This window comes from Ascidiella aspersa, chromosome 3 (genome assembly GCF_963924565.1).
Source record: "Ascidiella aspersa chromosome 3, kaAscAspe10.2, whole genome shotgun sequence".
Taxonomy (NCBI): domain Eukaryota; kingdom Metazoa; phylum Chordata; class Ascidiacea; order Phlebobranchia; family Ascidiidae; genus Ascidiella; species Ascidiella aspersa.
In genome coordinates, this window is record NC_139449.1 from 23,976,728 (window position 1) to 23,999,850 (window position 23,123).

The following is a 23,123-nucleotide window of genomic DNA, read 5'->3' on the forward strand; positions in this document are numbered from 1 at the left end:
ATTATTAGAATATTCACTGCAAAAAATACTGGACTTGCAGTGCTTCATTCCAAAAAATGGATTTCATGCATTTAAGCAAATCACCCAACTGAGAACGCAATATTGAAAAATAAATATCGTATTTATCTTTTGTTTCATATATAGTTTCATTTCTGCTACAGAAAATAGCGAATAATATAATGTAAAAGGTCTTCGAGTAGGCCCTAACACTTGCCATCCATCCTATTTGTAACAAGCAATGAAGAGTGGTACGTCGCAATTAAGTTTTAAAGGTCCTAAATCGACAAACGTTATTTTCACATCTGGAATCAACAATTCTAATTATTTATTTGCACGAATTATGCACGCAAAACAATGCAAGGCGAACGGTGGTCGGCAATATATTGCTATTACTATAATAAATTCTGGCTATTTAAATAATAATAAAAAATGTTGGTAGGTTTCTATGCAATAATAAAAATGAAATATTTCTACAGAATACACTTTAGAAATAATATTGCTACACTCGCATTTGAGGTTAAGCAATACAGCTATCAAACATTTGGTACTTTGCTTCTAGTACAAATTTAAATGGCTTTAACAGCAGAATGATACTGTACGGTAGGGCTTATACGCAATTTATGGTGAATAAAATCTGGTTGGAATTAATATTCTCCAAAAGTAACCAGCGTAACATATAGTAACAACAAAAACCGTTACTGGTGACACACTTAAGCTGTTCTATTTAGGCTACATAATGGTCAACCGATTTTGGAGAGGAATATGTCGAGCCTTTATACCCAAATTACGCGAAAATATCAAGTGCAGACGTATGATGCTATCTATCCAATTGCGGTAGTGGTATAACATTTATAGAATTTACTATCTAGGGAAAATGCTCGCGCGCGCTCGCACACACAGGTAGATACACTCACTCACACATTTGTACCATGTAAAGCAACAAAGCCGGAGTTTGAGGCCGTTAACATAAAGCCTCGCTGTTCTCCGTGTATAGTGGATTGGGTAATTGGGAGTATAATATTTACCATGCACAGACGATAGGGAAAAGATTAAAATTGAAACTATTTCCCCTCGGCAAAATTGAATCTTCAGCTTCTTAGTTTCTAGTCTATCTTGTATACAAATCTCAAGCTGCCCTTGTGTCTTTAGGTGGCCTTGGGCAGCGACTGGTAATATTCGACCAGGATTTGCCAAGCAGCTGGAGCCATGAAACCATCCGGAAGACTATCGCCTTCCCGAGCAGTGCGTCGCATGCTGCAAAAATGCATATCGCGTTGATTCAACCAAAGTAAACAAAGGTTTTGCGAAACACACTTCTGAAAACTTCACCATATTAATAGTTGTTTTTCCACTGAAACATACTTGTAGTTTTCTACATCCGGTTAAATCAATATGTAAACAGCGTTTTAATAGGTTATACAGACGGCATTAAAAAGCCGGCTCTGACAAGCTGTCACAAACCCATGCCATAATCTTTCGTTTCACACATTAGCCGAATTAGGAGTAACTTATCTCACCGGGTGCCCGAAATAAACTCGAAGTTGTCGTGGTTTTCCGGGTCGTAGAAGTCCATCTTTTTAAGTGTCTTGTTGTAGGCAGCCACGCGGAACGGAACGATTTCGAGCTGTCGTAGTCCGGGGGCCATCGTAAGCACCTAAATTGAAACAAGAGGTTATTAGTTTATAACAGCTGCTTTTAACTGCTTAAGGTGGGCAAGAACTATTTTGAGACTTTTTTTAAATCGTTATAGGCCCTTATTGTATTTTTACGAAAAACTACAAGCCCATTGATAAACTAAGGTTTGGAGGGGCTTTCGTGCAGTCGATGTGATACAGTAGGCCCATCATATTTTTGTCACCCCAAAAAAGACAATGCAAGTACAATGCAAACGGTATTTTACGTTAGATGAATTTATCATCTCTCTTTGGATATTTAAAAAAACACAAAAGGGCAAATTTATTTGACAGGTTTACACCATGAATATTTGACGTTTTCCTTAAAAATATTCAAAGAAAAAGATTGATAAAAAAAATATTAGACCGAATGCTGTTGGAAAAAAGTCGGATGAAAATAAAATTCTGTTAAAATTATGAACAGGAGAACGAAATAAGTAAAAAGGTACATTTGGGCTTTCTCCAGTGTCCTCGGAGGACTAATTATTGTTCTTACACAAATTTCATACAAATTTCTTAAAAATGACAACAAATTTCTTAAAGTGACGTATGGTAGCCCAATGATATAGTCTTAAGGAAATATTTAAAGATCCACCTGTGATACTAAAATTCATGCTTGGTTCCTTAACTTTTGCAATGTACGTCGGTATCGACGGATTTAGTTAATCGATAACGATACGTACGTCGCATTTTTCGTGAGCTGTAGAAAGGTACGTTAAGCTGTTTGTAAGTTGTTTGTTTTATTGACAGACGGTAACCCTTTTTGGCTAGGATAACATGACGCTAAAACTGCTGCTGCGCAATGGATTGTGTGTTCCAAGTTTTTTTTACCCTACCAGGAAAGTTGTATTTCAATCGCTCAAATGCAAAACCGACTTAAAGTAGCAAGTGGGGAGAGATATACTGGTGGATTAGCATATTGCTGCAAGATGTGCCGCATTCAGCCTACTATTCACGACGAACGATGTTTTTTTATCGATCTCTGTTAGTTCATTGCAAAAAATCATTTACTAAAGCATTCGCCAGTTTTTAAAAACTGCTTTAGGGTACTGTCTACGTTCTATACAAGACCGGTTTTACCGCCGTTCCTTTTTATCATGTAAATGACGCCAATTTTTTGTTTTGCGAATTGCTATTTAACCTTTCGTCCGTGGGAGTGCTCGTACAGATCCCGCTTCTCAGAAGGGTGGGGCATCCCAGCTGGGTCGCGTCCGACGATGTAGAAGTTGGCCCCTGTTGCCATTCGTGCTTTAGCATGCCATTGCACCTGAAAAAAGAAATGCCGGAAATTTTGAAATATATAGTGTAGAATCATCAAAAATTTCCTCACTACCTTATACAAAAACAGATAAAAAAGGCATTTAGCCATATTTTAAAATAATAGTCGAATTGTGATTCCTATTTGATTTACGACAAATACTTTAGTTCACAACACAGACATAAAAATTGCATCGTTTGTGTTTGATTTTACGTGATTACTGATTAACCTTTTCCGAAAAAACTTTTACAAATTATTCTGTAATAATTGTTAACCTTGTGTTTTTTTGTGTAAGCATTCTATTACTTTCGGCCAAAAGTCACCGAGCACATAGTGCCTCGACAATGTAGTTGTATTTAACATCAATTGGTGACAATAGCTTGTCGAGGGAGGAGCTCGGCTTATTAATTACTTGTTAGTGTTTGGTACAGATGTTTAACTTACACTGATGCTGTTTCTGTTTTAATAACATTGTTGTGTGTGAATTTACATTCATTAAAAAATCAGTATCGGATCCGGATCAACTAGTTTTTAATAATTAAAATTAACCTTTCCTTGTTCGTTCGAACAATATAATATCTTGCGTACTACAGGTAACGTTTCTCAAACACATTTCAAACTAAAATAAAGCCAAAAACTGCCAGTGGGTAAATGCGCGAAATCTTGCGCCTTTACCTCGGTGGGTCCCGCGTACATCATGGGCGATGGAAAGATGGCGACGACAGTGGACTGAGGGTCGAGCACTCCCTCCTCGAGCACAGCTGCGTGCTGCTTCATGCGCACAGACAGCGGAACATCGTCCGACTTGGTCCAACCACCTGTTAACAAGTTATACACCAGTTAACGAGCCATACGTTATTTGATGTTGCAAACAAGCTGCGTATTGCAAAGGGCGGGGCGTATTACTGCAATCGCGTGCAGCGTTCTACTACTTCGAAAGTGACGTTTTTTAATAGCGGTGCACTCCTATAATTTTGAAACAGCAATAAACGACAGTTTGTAATTTCGACTTTTTGTAATCGGACGGAGAACTTTACTATCGTTTCAGTGGTAAGCAGTTTTAAGGTTTGATATCAAAGTTTTTATTCGGTTGACAAGAACAAATAAATCAGATGAACCAAAGCAAAAATGTTAAAAGGCGTAGTTATGCCACAAAATGATAAACAGCAAACCATATTCAATAAAATTTGACTTTGTTAATAGCGGTTGCAAATGTAAAGCTTAGGCTCCGTGTAACCCAAGAACTGTCAAAAATATTTTAGTCAACCTTAACAAGATTAATCAGGTTTTGAGGTTTATTTCGATATATCGTAGTAGCATGGCCCAGCAGTATATTTTTCGTCTATATAAATAAAATTGACAAAAACTGCGCTTCGTGCGAAACATTAATGTTATTCCGACGTGGACGGACTTGAAAGACCTTAAGAGTCGTGGCAGGTACAACGCACAAAAAGAAAACAGAAAATATTGCCTTCTCGCTTTAATAAGAATTTTAACATAGATATCCATGGGTTCAGCTTTAACCCAATTATACGAACACCACCCAACGGCAAAACTCAATAGCAAAAAGCGCTGCTCAAGAGACTGGACAAAACATAAACTAGTGGATTCACAGCAATAAGTCCGCCCTCAGACAAAGAACGGAAAAAGTTCAAAAACCCGGCGTCTTAGAGCAAAAAAGCGGCCGCTTACCGAGAGGGTGAAGCAGCAGGACGGGGTTCTTGTACCCCCGCTCGATCAGCGATCTTCGGGTGTCTTGCATCAGCAGCGCGTGGCCGTTGTGGACGGGGTTGCGCAGCTGGAAGGCGAACACAGCGTCCGCGTTCATCGCCTTGAACTTCTCCTGCAGCTCAAGAGGAGTGAGCCTACACAGTATTGGCATTTTTAACACGCATAGAAATGAATTACTCTGTTTGATTGTGGATTGCGAGCCGAACCCTATTCGTTTTAACCTAGTTCTGTCGTTCGGATTTTGTTTAGTTTTGGTATTTTTACTAAATGGGCACTTTTAATTGAGTTTAGGAAAACCGACATAGTCTAATTTTTGTTTTAATCTAACTTTAAAAAGGTCATACGATGCTAGTCAACATGAGTTCCTCTTGGAAGTACACTTCTCTTTACGAAAGGTATGAGTTGGGATGACGGAAACTTTTGAGGTAAAAACAAAGGGCAGCCGGTACTTTTCCACTTTAGTTAAGTGGCTATGTAAACGGGTCTTTTTAGGTGTAATTAGCGATTATGGTTTTAGATAGAGATGTCGAATCTAGACTTATACCATGCGTTGGTTAGAACAGTGGTCGGCAAACGGTGGGAAGCGGCCAAATGTGGTCCTTTTAGCAGTTTTTAGTAGGCTGCGTGAAAAACGTACATTCATTGTACTGTATTTTAAAAGTTGGAGTGTCTAAGAGTTATTGTTTTTGCTCGTTGTTGCACCACACCACAGGGCTTTAATGACATATATTTCCCTAACCTAAAGGATACTTTAGCCATTAGCCAAGTGTAACTGAGAAAATACAACATTTTATCGCGCTTCGCGCAAACTTTTGTGAATTTCCAATTGAATCCATTTATTCCCTATGCAGTATGCATACCATGCCTTTATTTAGTGAATTTTTACAGAACATATCGCCTAATTAATTCTGAACGCATTTGGTCGTAAATAATATAAATGTAGAGCAGATTTAAATATTGAAAAGCAGGTCATTTGATTCCAAATAATACGTGCTGTTACGTGCGTAACATTTTATGAGAATTTGCTCGCTTAATGCATGTCCGGATTCCAACACATTCTTTTGAATTACGTGCATATTACCATATAGGCTAAAAGCCACCGGAATACTTTTTACCTATATTTGTCTAGACCATCTCCCCAAGTGATACGTTCCAAAACCTCAACGTCTCCGCCGCACAACCAGTTACCACTTTCCACAACCATCTGTGAAGAAAACGAGGTTAGCTCAGGACGTTATTTTTTCTCGGTCGACATTGTTAAAGCTTACGCGGAGCCTAAACTATAAACTGTTTGAGCTTTAAGAGTACCGATGCGTTGATTACTTCTAAGTTTTAAAACACGATAGCGCTAGTAAAACAAAGTACGAATTATCACATTACGGGATACAAATGACAAATCACGTGAGGCAACTATACATTAGCGCCAGGTTTCAGCTGGACGCTTCCTTGTTAAATGGTTAACGGTTAACAGTTCATAGAAGACATAAAATCTATTGTTTCGACACCGGAAACCCTATCGAGGTTTACCTAATTCTTTTGAGAACAATAGGAAGAAGACTTTACCGAAAATATCAGTGCGTTAAAACTAACCAAGAGTTTATTTTTACAGTCTCATTTCCTAGTTTAACAGTAACATATAGCAAAATGTAAAATCATTACAAAACTATTGTTTTTGAAACCAAAATAGGACCAGTCAAAGTTAACCACTGTTGTCTCACCAATAACCGTTTGCAAATTAATTCTTAAAAATGTGCATCAGTTCAATAACAAAACTATACAAAATGTAACAAGGCATATTCATTATTTCGCAACGACAGATTACCTTGATGTACGGGTGGCCCTTGTCAGCTGTTCCCCATTGTCGTGAGCAACGCTCCTCGATGCGGTGCTCATAGAACTCTGGTTCGCGAACGATTGCGCGAATCTTGCCTTCGTACGTCAGTGCGATTGCATCGGAACCCTGGAAATACAGCGACATTAGGATTTGTCAACTTGTCGTTGATTGTGATAAACAGAACTTTTTTGTAAATCGCGAACGAATATTTCGTAAATAAATTCGCAAGAATAAACACAATAATGTGAGCTTTTTGATTTGAAAAAGTCTGTAGTGGAAGTTTTATGGTTAAATTCACTATGTACTTTGAAATAAAGTACAGAAAGAAAAAAAATGCTCCATTGTTTATTTTTTAAATCACTTTACACAACTTTAACTGTTTTTTTTAATTTTTTTTAAAAGAAAAAAAAAAAGATTAAACAGTTATTAAATAAGTCATCCTGTTGATACTGCTTTAAAGTTTGGCCAGCTAAGCTTTAAAGGACGATTTTGCGCAGTTTATAAAGCTATAAATGTTGGTAACGCAAAGGCATTTCCTTCCTAAACATCAGTATTTTTTTTACAAAAAACAGGACTGTTGTTTTTCAATCTCAGTTGGAATGTTGGCTTTACCCTAATCTTTTTAAATCGAAAACCATAGGAAGTGGTTTGGGATTTCCATGGGATTCCATTTTCAAACGCGTTGCGTAACCTCAACAATGAGACTATTTTAACCGTACTGGTATTGATCGGTAGTAAAGAGCATTGCAGCGAACGAGTACAGTGATGAGAGGTCAAGCTGATTTCTCGATAGGGTATGATAGCTGTCCTGAATGACAATTGACAGTTTGGGACGGACGAGGTTAACAAGTTAGTTTCTGATAAACACGACAAAGCGAACAGGAAAAAAATGTAGGCTGCCATTACTTTATGCGGGGTTCGAGAAGTTCGAGTGTCCCCGTGTGGCCGACACGCGTTAAAACAAAGCACAAACAATTTTATCTAGCGTGGTCTTATATTATCCCCATTAAAACATTGCCAACCAGACAGCGAAATACTTATTGATATTAAAGGTGAGAGTTGGCCACTACCCTCATACGTTAAGGTGTGTTGCACTATATACATATACGTGGTACGTGGTCATGGTTTTTGCTTTACTAAACATTTGTAATTCAAGCGTGATTCGATTAAGCAGCAACCGGCACGGCTTTAACTATTTGTGGTTCATCAAAGTCTCGAAATTCGAGTAAAACGCGCTCTTTTTATTTAACATTCCAAGCTATGCTATAAACTATAAAAGCGACTATTTTGCTACGCCGAAATATTTGTTTTTAAGACAAGCGTGTACACATTTATTAATCTGCTGACATACATGGTAAAATAAAACATAATGATGAATAACGCACTAGCTATTTCGTATGACACGAAACAGCACCGGCTGACAACCGATTTTTCCGCAAAATGTTGTGCATGCGTGTTGTGCAAGTTTTTCTACTAGCTGCACAGCGTCGGCTAACAAGCGCAGGAAATCGGGAAAACACACCCCGAAATCACGACAAAAGCTACCAACCTCGAGTCGCTTCTTGTCTTCGTCGCGCATAGGAAGCACAATGGGAACGGACTGGTTGACTTGGTCGGTGCCGAGCAGGCAGCCGAAATGCTGGCACTGAAGGAACTCCTTCTCGCGCATGAAGCCATTCAGAGGCGTGGCCCAGCCCTCCGATAGCACCTGAAGCCACTGCAGATCGAGCTGGGGTAGATAATTCACAAGTTTGATACTTAATGGCGTAAAAACCTTTATTTTATTTCGCTTTTTATCTAATAAAAGAGTCGCTTTTTTACAGCGGCTGCCTAATTTATTTTTAGAGTTTTATGCCGTGTTTCATTGTATTTACTTCCATTTTATCCGCACAGATCGGATAATATTTTCTATGGAGATACTTCCCGTACTGTTTTTTCTAAAGAACATAAATATAAAACCCAGAGGAAATTGGCAAAGGTTAGCATGGCTATTGAAGCTGGTCTTCTAAGCTAATTCTGTTGACCAAGCTGTCTCTAGTCCAGTAAAAGTAGCGTCATGTGTTAAACAGGACACCTAAACTAAACAACATTGTGGGTTGTACCGAAAGCGGATTTTCAAATGGTATTGTAATTGGTGCTATACAAATGATGCATTTCGTGGTAAAGCTGTACAAACCGTCATAGGTTACTCCTAGAATAGATTAAACGCTTTAATGGTTTTATGTGGCCGTCCAAACAAGGTACAGGACCATTTGCTTAAAGCTGACAGGTTTGACTGGCAAAGTTTTTGCTTTAGCTGTCCCAATTTACTGTTCCAACGTGATTTACAGCGAACCATCGCTGTTCGGTGCTTGTGAAGCAAACATTGACAGAGCAGGCGGTGCATGTAACAGAAAAAAAACGTTCATTACGCCCAGTTCCCTTAATTTCAGTGAACGTAACAGGACATTTTATCGCTTTTCTTTAAAAAAAATCGAACCCTGAAGACAAAATGAACCATAACATTAGAATGTAATATCGTCCTTAACGGTACCTTCGTCATTTCGAATGCTGGAAGAGATTCTGCCTCAGCTTTGCACTGTTCAAAGCTTTCAGGAGCTATGAAGAGCGGCTCGACAGATTTGGACGCCTCGTAGGGAATAATGCCCTGCAATACAACAGAACAAATAACACAATGTGCTTGGAAGACACATACTTTTTTGTTTCTACTAAATTCTTGATTAGAAAATATTGTGGACGTGTATGAAAGTTCGCGTTGGCCTTACAACTATTTATTTTACGTTTTATAGCCCTGTTATTATAGCTTATCTCAAGAATCGTAAACCAGTGATGAGATATTTTAGGATACAATAGGGTCGTTAGCGGTTTTTCAAACGACTGTTTTTGGTAAACAGACGCGTGAGGGACACTTTACTAGAAGCTAGTAAACTCAAATAAGGTCAAAGTCCGTTGGTCGTTTTTAGTAAAGCCTTACAACCCTTTACGTGCTCGCATACTGATAAACCGGTTTATGCGAAAAGTACATAGGGGGACGTAACGGTTTATTTGCTGGGGTTTAAAATTATATAGCTAACTACGCAATCACAGAGTTTGTTGGGGGTGTTGCAATTCAAGAGACACGCCCCGTTACAATGCACAGTTGGTGTCATAAGTTTAAATTGACCAATGTCATTACGAAAATGCTAACAGCATACCATAAAAAACATGTATATATTGGGTTAATCTTGAATAGATAAAAAATTCCAGTTTTGTCCTGGTAAGTATATATGAGTACGTTAATAGAAAATGTCTTTATTGTGCATAGGTTTAGTTTCTTGTACATAACAAGCAGAATTTTTGAAGAGAAAACCAACAAACAGCAACAAGGTTGACTAAAGTTATTTTTCATTGACCGCATAGCACTGGCAACAGCGTTGCTAGAAATAAAGTCATCAATATTTAGCAGTTTCAACAACACGCCGATAATACAGTATCGATAATCCTGTATATAATCTTGTTTGGCGATTTGTACATGTTGCCGTACAAGACTTCATAACTAACGGTGCCACGATTGTAAACGGTGCCACGTTTGTAGAGCATTAGCCTTAGTATAGTAGCACTACGACCACTTGGGGTTAAAATTAAGGTTTATCGGCTCAGGACAAACTCGATCTTTGCCAACATTGTAAAACTTGTATTACTATTAAGCCTTTGTGGTGCCTAAACCACTTATACTGATGTTTCTCGCCCATATTGAATTAAAGCTAAAATAATTCTAAAACATTATATGGTGGAAAATGCCCAAAAAACGTGTCTATTTGTTTCTGGTAATTGAGTATGTTAAACGGGTAAAAAGGGCGCAAAATAAAAAGGGAGTTAATAATTTGTTGAAGAAGCAATCTGCAGACACCAAACACCGGTGAGCACTAAACTTGCAAAAGATCGCAGAAGGTTAACTTAATGAGATAGTATAAGGTTAACCAAATAAGATTAAAGTTAGGCGAATTTCACGAACCCTTTCCATGAGAGAGCTGACCACTCTGGAGACGCAGTCGGTGATCGACTCCTCAGCAGTCTTCAGCACAACTTCGGGGTCCTCGGGCGGCTCATATGGCGAGTCGATTCCCGTGAAGCCTGCGACGAGGCGCGAATAAAAGTGTTACTCGAAACCTCGAAACCTCGAAGACAGAATTGCAACGTGCTATCAAAATAGGTGTTCGGGAGTTTTGAATGGACCATTTTAGTGCGATTAAAAATAGCATTTAAAATCCTACTATTTTCTCTTGATATTATTTTTATTGAGAATACATGGTTTTCAGGTTTGACAAAAAACAGGCGAAACGCCGTAGCCTACTGCATGAGCCTGGCTCGCCAATTTAGATACCTTAAATTGAGGTACGAATAGATTGGAGCACCTAAGGGTACAATGATAAGGTTTTAAACCTATTTTGTCTGTATGTAGTTTAGTGAGTGGAGCGATTGACCCGGTATGACCGGGTTCGTAAATTTAAACTTTACCACGGGTAATCTAATTTTCATTTTGCTATTGCATTTTAGTTAACAAGTAAACGGTTGCATCCAAAAAAATTATTTTACTGCAATAAGCATATGACACTGTATTGTAGTACTATACGTTCTTCTTATGACCCTTCAAACACGATCAAGGACATTTTTTTAAGCATTTGATAAATACATTCTATCGATTAAACACTAACACAAAGCAGCAGCCTTTAAAAAGAATTTGGATTCCCTAAAGCAGGGGTCGGCAACCTACGGCCCGCGGGCCGGATTCGGCCCGCCAATGTAATTCATCCGGCCCGCCGCCTCTTTGACAAACTAAACACGGGTCCAGTTCAAATACTTTTTACTAATTTTAACTACGCAAATACCAAAAAATTTCAATTTTCGCGCTTCGCGCGAATGATCTTTCTACGTCCGGCACGTTTTAATACCGTCTTTTAAACTAGATCATTTTAAACCAAGCAAACGTTTTTTTTTGCGCTTTGTGCCAACACTTAACTGCCTCCCTAAATGTAACTAAACACGTATTTAAAGTGCAAAAAAATCCGCAGTTGTTTGAAAATTGTAATGACACTCAGTTAACATATGTTGTGCGGCCCGCAAGAGACCTTTCTAAGTTTGGTTTTGGCCCGCGACTAGAAAAAGGTTGCCGACCCCTGCCCTAAAGGCTAAGCCCATAGGTCAGACTAATATAGACAAGTTATGTCCTTTTTGAAATCGAATCAAACGTTGAAAGGGGAATACAGTACATTATGGTGTTTGGTACGTCACGGTATGACGTAACTTTGTAAAGTCATTTCTAAAAAAAATTTCCAGCCTTCCCCCAGACAAACATCCCACATTCGCCCTTGATAATGAGTACAATCATTTTATTACACAACTAATTACCCGCATCCAGTGAATAAGCCTTGCGTTAAATTCGTGATGTTAACAAAACGAGGTGTGTTGGATATAGTAGTAATACATACAGGACACTAGACACACGTACGACATAAAACGGGTCAAAAAAGTGTGACGTGTAAACTCGAAAGAACCGAGATTGACGTGATGACATTCGTAGTTATTTTGAATGCTTGCGATCACCCTGAACGATCGCAGTTGGCCAACCTGTGAAATCACAATTTACTATTTACGTTGCATTGACTAGCGTGACCCTCGTACATATATAAAGCGCTCCAAGCATGTCATATAGAAATGTACCAAAATTGAACTCCTACTGAGCCCCTGTGAAAAAAACATTACAAGCTTTTTGTGGTGCGTCATTTACGCCAGGTGTATAATATGTGGCTGTGCGATTTCCGCTCTCTTTGTGTCACGATCACAATAGGACAATTTAGCAAACTAGCAAAACGTTGTTTTAGTGTGCGATGTGTTTCAGCACGAACACACACAACGTTGCATGTTGTTTCCGAAAACGTTAGTTCACGCTTTTCCAACAGGATGTAATATCGATCGAAAAGCGGCAATGGTATAGAGTAGACGCCGTAACGTCACTGAATTACAACCGTGTGAACCTCAATTGACAGCAGCCTAGTGACTTTTATATAAACCATCACAGTTGCGAAAACACGTTGTTAACACCATAAAAGCCTATATATTACTAATATATCCTGTTTGCAACTGTAACAGCGAAACAATGGCGCAAAAGTACAATCGCCTGGAGGGAAATAACAATATCCACGTTTTAAATAAAGGCAGGGTCATTCACAAATGATGCGTTGGTGGTTATCGCCGGAATAAAACAAGACGTCGTGTGATACAGGTGGCGGGTCAAGCAGGGGGCAAAAACTCGTTCGGTGTGGTGCAGCGCGTACCTTTTATGAGGCCCTGGCGCGCCTTTTTGTAAAGTCCCTTCACATCTCGTCGCTCGCACTCGCCGATCGGTGTGTCCACGTAAACCTCGATAAACGGCAACTTGCCGACGTTGTGGGCGCCACGGGCCAGGTCGCGGTCCTGCGCACGCGTCACTCACGTTACATTACGCCGGGCGCGTTTTGCGTTTTGCGTTTTGCGTTTTGCACGAACAGCACCAATTCTGGGTATTGGTCAAGAAACGACCCTCTCTCTTACTATGAAAAGTTGGCACGGTGCACTGTTTAAGACTGGTGGAAAATGGTTGGGTGCTGAGATACTTATTTACACAGTAAAAATTTATTTGGTAAGTTTGCATAATTTCTATTCTAAACAGCCGAATCACTTTTCCTTGTTTTATTATAAATGCCTCAAGAGGCGTGAAAGAACAGCGTTTTTTTATTGTAAACAGCTGGACAAATAACAAAAAACATGAATAAATGGGAGTCAAATTTGCCCAAGAGAGTTTGGTGTGTTCGTACAACGCAAAAGCACGACATAATTCAAGATTAAAAGGAGCATCGTGCCACTTCAAACAGCGCATCTATTCCGATTGCAGCGAAGAAATTAACCGACCCCGTGCAAATGCGATTCCGTGCCAAGTAAATCCACGCGAGATGCAACAACGGCGAATGGATATCCTATTGCAAACCCAATCGCAGCTCAAATTACCACTTTCTTGGCAGACACACAAACTCCCGTGCAGAATTTAAAACATTGATCGACTCCATGCAAATTAAAAGAAAGGACGATCGTCAATTTTTAATCGGCACCGTCTTTGGCAACAGGAAAGGAGATATACGGGCTACGGCTTTAGGCGTGGGCAGCCTGTATGAATACCTCGTGAACCGGGGTAAAAACACTCTTTGAGGAATTTGCAAGAGAACGACGGGCGAGCTTACCTTTAATCTGTCCGTTCCTGGCCTTCTTATAGAGGCCCTTCACGTCCCGGGCCTCGCAGACGCCAAGAGGCGTGTTGACGAACACCTCGACGAAGGGCAGGCCCGACTTGCCATGGACGCGGCGCGCGCTCAGGCGATCCTGAGTTTGGGGGCACGCGGGAAAAAATTACAAACATGCCATGTATGGAAGGTGGCAATTACAGTGTGGAGGCCGATGGTTGGCGGTGGCTATGCGATCGAGCGTGTTTTAACGAGGCGCGATAATGTCAACTTGACAGGAATTCATCCCATTTGAACTCGAAAAACTGATGATGACCCAAACAAAACTTTGTCTTTTGTTTAGCGGCCGTAGGAATAGTTTGATATGCAATTTTTTTGGAGAAAGTATGTTTGAAAAAATGAACGCTGACCGCATAGCCTCTTCCGGATTAAATTATACGGTTAAATTTAAGGTAATGATAGTTTGCACCAAATTAACACATTGCTTTAGGTTTATCGGCAAAATTAAACAATGGCCGAACTCTTTTTTGGTTAGTAAAAATTACTTTAAAAGCAAATTATTTCACCAAAGAACACCAGGATAATTACGGAACGAAAAATTAGGTTTAAACTGTGACAACTTCAGGTAAAAAATATACCAATACACAACGGCTAACAATTCTAGAACCAGTAACGTACCTTCCTGTAGGGCGAAATAAACGAAACAAGGCACACGACGCCGGCATCGGCAAAGAGTTTTGCCACTTCGCCGATTCGCCGGATGTTCTCTTCACGATCTTTCGGCAGAAAGCCGAGATCCTGCAAAATAGAGCGATGTTAAATGTCAGAAAATGTAATGCGAGCATACCATGTCCTACGCAAGTTTTTGGGATGCGGAGGCACGATATTGGTGTGATTAAGTTTGTTTCAAGAAATTAAACAAAGAAGTATTTTACTGTTGGATCCGACAATACAGCACTAAGAAGGCCTTCATAACAAACGGTGCCATGGGTCATAACAAACGGTGCCATGGGTCACATAAACGCGGCTTCGGCTGTATACAGTTAACAAATATACACACGACTATATACGGCTAAACAAAAGTGGTAACATTGGATTTCATACATTATTTATTCATCCCTAAGGATAAATTAATAAATAATAAATATTATAGTAATATCCTAAAGTGTAGCACCAGCCCTTCTTAATAAAATGACGAACCCAAACATTGCTTTATCGACCCATCGAACAAGCACAGGCTTTAACAGATTGTAAGAGTTAGTCATGTCTACTTGTGTCAACTTCAATTTAATTGTAAAACTTCGATACGCATACCGTATTTGTCTGATGTCACAGTACAAGTGGTACCATAACAAAACGATAAAAAATGGGTGTCTTACAAATAGTTCTTAAATTAGTGAGCCCATGATTTGTAAGAGCCCTTCAACAACATTTTAATTGACAAAAATTTTATGAATGTCGCCTTTAAAAACAACCACACGAAAGGCGTAGACAAATCGGTTTCACTTTCACGTAATCCAATCTACAGGCAGGACTACGCAAACACGCTCCCTGTTAACCTTTGCGAATTCAATTACAATACAACTGCGAGCCATTAGGACGCCGGCGGGGCGAAAGACACCGACTCGCCAGACGGCATCGGATGACAATTAACCGGTTTATATGTCCGCTCTGAGAAGACAGGTCAGTTTAGATGCAGGCGTCAGGGCAGGTTAAAATGATAGACGCAAGGTTTTTGCCAACACTCAAGCCAAAGTGGGAAATACCTTGTTTAAACCGTGTCGAATGTTGTCGCCGTCCAAGCTGTAGGCGGGAATTCCTTTCGAGCACAAATACTCTTCCAGTTTCATGGAGAGCGTGGATTTGCCTGCACCGGACAGACCTAGAAGGTTTCCAAATACGAATGGTTATATTACGTCCGTTTGTCTACTTTATGGTAATTAAACCGTAAAAAATGCCTTTACGTTCTTACACCCGCTTTTGAACAAAAATAAATTGCCCCACTCATTTTAAATGCTTTACTATATTTGGATATTTTCTGACAACTGACAACCATTTTAATCCTTAACATAAAGATAAAAAAACGAGCAACTTAACGACTGGACGGCGCACACCGTCCATAGAGTAATTGATGATTGTGATTTGTGACATATCAAAATTTCGTGCAAAGCACTTCCATTTTTTTTCACGATTAACGTGTCCCCCGCTAGCTGCAAGCAGCCTGCAACATATACAAAAAAAAATTCCTACCAGTAAACCAAATGGTACATCCCCGGAATCCGCCCCTGGTTCCCATGACCTGACCTCTCTTGTCACGTGAAACATGATGCTGCTGGTAGACGATGTTAGAAGACATTGGTGGCTGCGAAAAACACAAATTGAATGAACTTCAGGTGGTAACAGCTGTTAAAAAGCGTCGAACAAACTAATTTACAGATACTTTTACTGGCGGTACAGAGCTGATATATTGAATCCAAATTCGCACTCGCCAGTCGTGCAGTGTCTATTAAATACCCAAAATGTCGACACGTCGTCTGTTCGTCAATAAAATACTCGTAAGAAGGCCTAGATTATTTTGGACCATGGAATGCGCAAAATTTACCATGTGCACAGAAAGCCATCGCAAACTAACCGAATCTGGTGATTAATGAGGCAGAAAAACAACTAGCTTGCAGTGAGGTTGGAACTCACGACCTATGGCCATACCGGGACTGTCGCTCCACCAACTGAACTACACAGGCTCATAAGGAAGCGAGCCGAGAAACAACACTGCATTATGTTACTACAAGCAACTTCACACAGAAGGGGACGTACAGTACCATATATTCAAATGAAAGATACACAAACATTTAACACTGTGATCTAGCCTTTCTGAAGCTGCTTTTTGACCATTGATAACGCCTTACGTACCATAAAACACCGAAAGCCTTGGTCAAAAAGCAGCTTTGTGGTTTTAGAATATTCAGTAACCCGACACATTCACATGATCTTACCTGTAACAAACCTCCAAAAGCAATAGCAAACTTTTATAATTTATAAAAACGGTTTCCAGCACGATACTTGTGCCACTGCTAACAATTGAAAACAATTCAAATTGTTTTACGTAAATTTTTTTAAGGTTGCTGCCTTTTAGTTTTTTTTAAATTGTATTTTTTTTTTTTAATTAGATGCAATATCATAAAACAGGTTACTTATAATTGTTTTGTAGAAACTATTTTTACATTTTTCACCCCTGTTTCTGTCGGTGTCTATGTCGCACCGCCGCACTAACAAGTTTTTCGGCTTTGTTTTCTGAAAAACTGTATCCTACCCTGTTAACTCCGAGTTTCCTCTCCATAGCTGTTTCCATTGTCTGATTCAGGTTTTTTGCGAAAAACCTCAAAACTAGACTTTTATTTGATTCTAGGTTCGGACTTCTGGTTCTACGTCGACAGCTTCCAGAAACCGCACTTTGCAACAGATATCGTGAAACGCAATGAAGTCGATTTGACAACTACGTGTTAATATGAACGGGTAAACTGCCGCGCGTACGAATCGCCACGTTGGCCGGAAAAGACGGCGGGGCGGATTGAACTAACGTGACAATCGCTGACAAGATAGATGTAAATCTTTTAACGTTTGTCGCACGCACAGCAGATTTACTGGCTGTTTTTCTGTGGCACGAAAAAATAGGCAATCGGTACGGTTACCTCAAAAACTAACATCTCAAAAGTTCAGGTATTAGAGCGTCTCAGTAGTGTAAAGTGCTTTACAAAAGCCATACTGTAAAAATATTTTATTTATTCTAATGGGCGAAGTAGCCGTACAGCAGTAGCCAGCAAGGCGTAACATACATATAATGAAGTTAAACTTGTAACCTGTTCCGGTTCAAGTTTAGCCAGTGTTAAATATCAACATTAGTTCGCAAGTGTAAGGCATTCGGTGGTCGCTACACGAGGTTTCATCAACCGATAAACTCGTTATTCTGGTAACAGAAAGCGCTGTAGCATTCGCCTCCGGGCATATTAGACGAGTGCTACTCTCTTAAGCAATTACGCTTTTACAGCGTACGGTATATTAGACAAATCGAGGAAATGTCTATGATCTGACTCTGTGTAAGCACTGAATACGGATAATATTTAAAGATAAAATCAGAAAATAGAACATGATTCAAACAATCGTCCAATTTCATACCTGTTTTTTTTTATGTTGTAGATGAAATAAATATTCGTATTGCCTAAAATTTCTGAAAAAAAAACATCATACTTGTTATACCATTGAAGGCATATTCACTTAAATACATCAAACTTGTTATACCATTGAAGGCATGAATGGCGATGCAACAATCCCTTTCAACACTGCTCTACGCCTGTAGCTTAAACTTCGCCACCATTACTTGTTGTAATGTTTAAACAGCGCCAAAATATAACTACGCCCACTAACCAAACCGATTGGTGGCGAGGGGCTTTGTGTTGAAAATAGGCGAGACTGGCATAGCTGCAATCTTGCCACGTCTGTCTAGGTACCGGTCCTAAACGATCGGAAGGATTGGTCAACGGCTCAAAGAGTGGCATGACGCAGTTCTAAAGCTACTGACTTTTCGTTATTTACTCTACAGGTATCCGCCCTTTTATAACAGCAGTAGCTTCAATTTACAAAACTGTTCAACGTTAACGACAGGTACTAATTGTTGAGAATTAGAACAATCCTACAAAAATCAACTACGTTAAAATTGTGTAACTCCTTGCAAGAAGCTTTCGCACTGTTGCGGTTTAGTAAAATCAACTGTGAATTTTTGGCTTATAGTTTAGCCTTATAAAATCGTTGTGCGAAAAACACGTTACTTTTCGCAAAATGTGCTTGTTGGGAGAAAAATTACCAAAAAATAAACATTTGAGAGCAATAACGACAAGTCAACCTTGCACTATGCTCGCCACTTTTGACAAGCGTCAGCTGTTAATACTTGTAAAACCCTTTACTCTTCGCTACATACATTAACTGAATCGTGCGCAATAATTCTCTCGAACATGTATGTGCTGGTGCAGCTCTGCGTCCTTTTTCTCGCGGAACAAGAACGCAAACAGTTTTGCAGAGAAAACGACGTGGCAGTTTATAATCAAGTTGTACAACAGCCGCAACAGGTTTCTGTCTTTTAAAGCAGTAGCGTGACTGGGCGGCTTTGCGAAATTCTCCCAATGCCTAACATCTGACGCTAAACAAGCCAGCGTGTCTGGAAAACGGTGGAGGTTACAGAACACAGAAAAAAGTCCCGTTTACTGAAAAACACAAGAAAGTACAATCGCTGCCAAGTGTCCATGTTGGGCTCTTTATGGTCCTGTGTATCTCAGGTCTTAAAGCATTTATCAAAAGCTGCTGATGGCCAAAGTTTACATGCATGACACAGCAACATGGGTTTGACAACTTCTATAAATCATTTACTTTGCCAGCAAAGCTGTTCAAAAATTGGTTGCCCTGCAAATAGGAAGTAGATTGAGCCTAGTCATTGAAGTCATTCTAAACGACATGACTTGCAAATAGGTGGTTTAGTAGATAAATTGAAGTGAGTTTAAAAGTTAGGTGAGTTACAATAGTTTGATGCATATATTTATACCTCACGGGTCATATTTTACCTAAGTCATTATGATGATTGCATATTGAGAAAAGAAGTACAACTGACAATATTTTCTGGTCATACAGATACCATAATGATAAAATAGCAGTTTAATTATATATTATTATGTAAGTTATACAAGCCAGAGCATTTTGACTTTGACTAAGCTTAGTCTACTGTAAAACTTATGCTAATTTTTAGTAACAAATTGCATCTTTTTAAAGAAATTAGGTCTTCTCTATTCCAATAATAAAACTAAACACCTGATCAGGTAAATATTAAATTACTGCTATCTTTCTTTAATTCTTCAAGATAAAATTGACATCTATACTGTCAAAATTAACAATACCAACAAAGGTAAACCAATTTAATAAACAAAAAGGTCATACTTAAAAAAACATATATACATACAATTTTTGCAGCAAGATTAATACAAAGTTTTATGTTTGTTTCTACATAAAAAAAACTCAAAATTAAAATTCCAAGTTCTTATGGATGTCAGGTTATTTAACAAATTCTGCTCTATTGTTATCTGAAACTATCATAATACATATAAATTTGAACTGTATATTAGATTAATATGAGTGGTCATGCTTTTTTTACAATAAATGTAAAAAGGTTTAATTACTTTGTTTACAATTAATAGTAGGTAAATAGTTTGATGGAATGACATAATCTTCTTATACACCACATCACAGAAAAAATAGGCGTAGACAAAGTTTTGACATGCAGTTTTTGCATCACATAGATAAAAGATTTGCGTTAAGCCACACTTTAAAAAAGATTTATTTTCCTATGATATTATTATTCTTTTCGTAAAAATCAACAGTTTTTTTTGAGTTTATTACCCAACCCTTGATGTATTTAAAAAAAAACTAAATTCCAAATCAACCATATTTTATATATATAATTTATAATTAGTAGAAGTACTAGATATTCAAATAACTATATTAATACGTGTTACTTATATCCCTGTTTGGAAAGTATCGCAGATCTCAAAGGCAAAAAATTAGGGTGACCCGGTGCACCAAAGTTCAAAGTGCACCCCACTAGTATAACATATAGGAAAATACGGACTTCACAATTACTTTTAAGGGAGGGTGCAGGTTTAAAATGTTAAACATGCGCTAGCCATAGTGGCTTATAACATTATATTAGGTTGGCTATTTGCCAGGATCGCTTTGGTACAGATATACCACTGTAGAATTTGGCAAGTGCACCCCAAAAGTTTTTAACAGACCCAACTAGCAACGCAATAAAAAATAAGCTATTTTCCAATATGTTACTCAAGGGTGCACTTTTGACCTTTGGTTCATGTCTCACACATATCTGAATTCTGTGGCATTTCACACCAAATATTTTTAAGCAATTTTCGTGCAAGCCTAAATTAATATACTACATACTTAAATTTGAATGATTGTACAAGTACACACTTGGAAAAATTTTGGCACTGCAAACTCAAGTTCTCAGCAGTAAACTTGTGCTGTGAAGGGCAGACTGGCATATTAGTGACTATATAGTGAACAGCCACTTTCTCATATTAAAAGCCATAACTTTAAAAAATTAATAACAACTTACAAAACATAAGCAGAATAAATTTTACATATAACAGCATTTCAACCTACTGTTTCGTGATCTCCTATGTCAGGATGTGCAGTAGCCATTTTTCCAGTGGTTTTTAGCATAAAAATATGACAAAATGATGAAAAGAACTGCAAATAAAGAACATTTTAATGACCTCCGAATGAATTTTTTGTCGTGTATATTTTATTCACATAACACCACTTGGGTCACTTTATAAATAAATTTAAAGTGTCAAATCAACCTAAGGAACTAAGGAAGTGCTATATTATTCTCCTCATATCGCACGATTCCTATATAGTCACCAGTCCACAAAAAACCATAGACCGTAACGGAGAGACACGCGATTGATTGTGAAGTGGAAGCTCATCAAAATCTTCACAAGATATCATTGTGCATGGTAGCGTCATCTTGTGGACATATACAAATTTACGTTTGAACGCGACGATTTTGCTCAAAGTTTTTACAATTCTTTGCCAGTTATGTTTTTAAACTATGTGGTGTTAGCTGAGACATGTAGTCCACGTGGGCATGTACCGTAATTAACCCTAATAAAGCAGTACTGACCAACACTTACGGCATACCAATGAGATTATTATAATCTATCTGCGGGATACTAATAAGTAATAATAATAAACAGGCTACAGAAAAGCTATTACCCAATTTAGTTGACCTAATCAAGATTGTAGTGCAAGCAAGGCCAGGTTGGAGAAACATCTAATTCTAGCCTGCTATTAGGTAAAAAGTAAGTTCTAATCTCACCTCAGACTGGTAAAATTTGCCTTGCTTCCGAGATATATTGCATGCGAACTATTTAAAGTTATATGTCACTGCATTAAATAGACACAAAAATCTACTTTCGTATTTGAATGTTCTAATACCAGTAGAGTACCCCTGGTTTATTTGGGTAAATTGTCAAAAAAATTCTTCCAGTAGCCTACACTAACTACATATAAAGTTAACGCAAAGTGCAAAAAGCGCACTTACAAAACTGTCGTGGTAAAAAGTGCCACTAGAGTCACTTATATTGGACAAAGAATAATATAAACTTAAGAACGTTTTCGGGAGACTCTTATTTAACATGCACAACAAAAAACACAAACTGACCTTACACTCATCATTTGCTTTTTAAATCTTATACTCACTTACAAAACGAATCTTAGCACTATAGACTATTTTTCAAACATAAACAAAGATAATACTCAACCTACAATTTTGCAAATTTTATTTAAGGTTTAACCTAATTTACTATGAATAACTAATAGGGTACGATCCAGCTATATGTAAGGTTTACAGACTAATGCAAACCACATTATCACTATTACATTTTGTCAAAAAATTACAGCGCCAAAATGCATTGGGACTTAAACTAATTTTCGATAGAGCTGCAATATGACACTCATTCGAATCTCATATTTTTACATTTCAAGTTTTTTCATCATTTTTCCACAGAATTGTTTATTCTTGGTTTTCCTTAATCACCTTGCGCAGCCACCTCCGCTCACAGTACCCCATGAATTTACACTTAAAATGGTTTTATTTATGTTAGTTAGGACCAATTAACACTATAAGTTACAAATTATGATCCATTAGGAGGTGATGCTGGGCTGTTAACTATGTATAAATAAATATAAAGAAAACAGTTTGGTCTGATCAGTGATCACGTTTGCGTTATTTGTGTTCTAACGATTTGCCTTTTTTAAGTAGGCCTACGACACACACCGTTTTGAAAGGTTTTAAAATGGGCACATTTCAGCTAATAGCAAGCACGCGCAACAATATCATGTTTGGAGTCGTCCTGTTATATAAAACCACAAAACGCACGTATTTTATATTAAACATAAAAACTTATATCAATTGCACAATTGTTCTTCCGGCAAAATAACATCGACTTTAAATGTTCATGTTTGTGACTCGCGAGATAGACTTCCATCGCCGGGTGTTTCTGGAATCATGGGCGATACATGAGCATATGACAATAAAAATTAAGCAAGAGACTTTTCTTCATAGCATTTTCTGTGTATAGTAGCGGGCTTTCGAAAAAGCTGCAGTCGTTGTTTCGCATTGTCCGGTCATCGGGTGTTTATCTCGTTTATTCCTGCCTCGTGGTTTAGAACGTGGTTCATTGTTGTTTTTCTTTCGTTTCTATGGCATACATATAAATATATCTGTTTTCGCCTTTAGTTGAAATTATTTTGCCTGA

The 23,123-nt window shown here is 38.4% G+C and overlaps 1 protein-coding gene across 1 annotated transcript; it reads right to left on the reverse strand.

The window, feature by feature from the left end:
* Positions 1-292: 292 nt before the first annotated feature.
* Positions 293-21,202, reverse strand: LOC146161020 (bifunctional 3'-phosphoadenosine 5'-phosphosulfate synthase-like). Its single transcript, XM_083383394.1, has 15 exons — positions 20,965-21,202; positions 16,000-16,111; positions 15,516-15,631; positions 14,428-14,547; positions 13,750-13,888; positions 10,491-10,609; positions 9,030-9,143; positions 8,046-8,225; positions 6,485-6,622; positions 5,778-5,866; positions 4,624-4,796; positions 3,607-3,749; positions 2,815-2,940; positions 1,518-1,654; positions 293-1,254 (listed from the first exon to the last, which is right to left on the reverse strand). Exons 1-15 carry the CDS (start codon positions 21,022-21,024, stop codon positions 1,146-1,148), a joined length of 1,875 nt encoding a protein of 624 aa, XP_083239520.1. The 5' UTR covers positions 21,025-21,202; the 3' UTR covers positions 293-1,145.
* Positions 21,203-23,123: the final 1,921 nt, after the last annotated feature.

Coding starts and splice junctions, on each gene's coding strand:
- LOC146161020 (XM_083383394.1), bottom strand. CDS start 21,024: ATGCTAAAAACCACTGGAAAAATGGCTACTGCACATCCTGACATAGGA. Junction 8,226..9,029: donor CAGCATTCGAAATGACGAAG/GTACCGTTAAGG, acceptor TATCTACCCCAG/CTCGATCTGCAGTGGCTTCA. Junction 2,941..3,606: donor TGTACGCGGGACCCACCGAG/GTAAAGGCGCAA, acceptor TTCTTTTTTCAG/GTGCAATGGCATGCTAAAGC.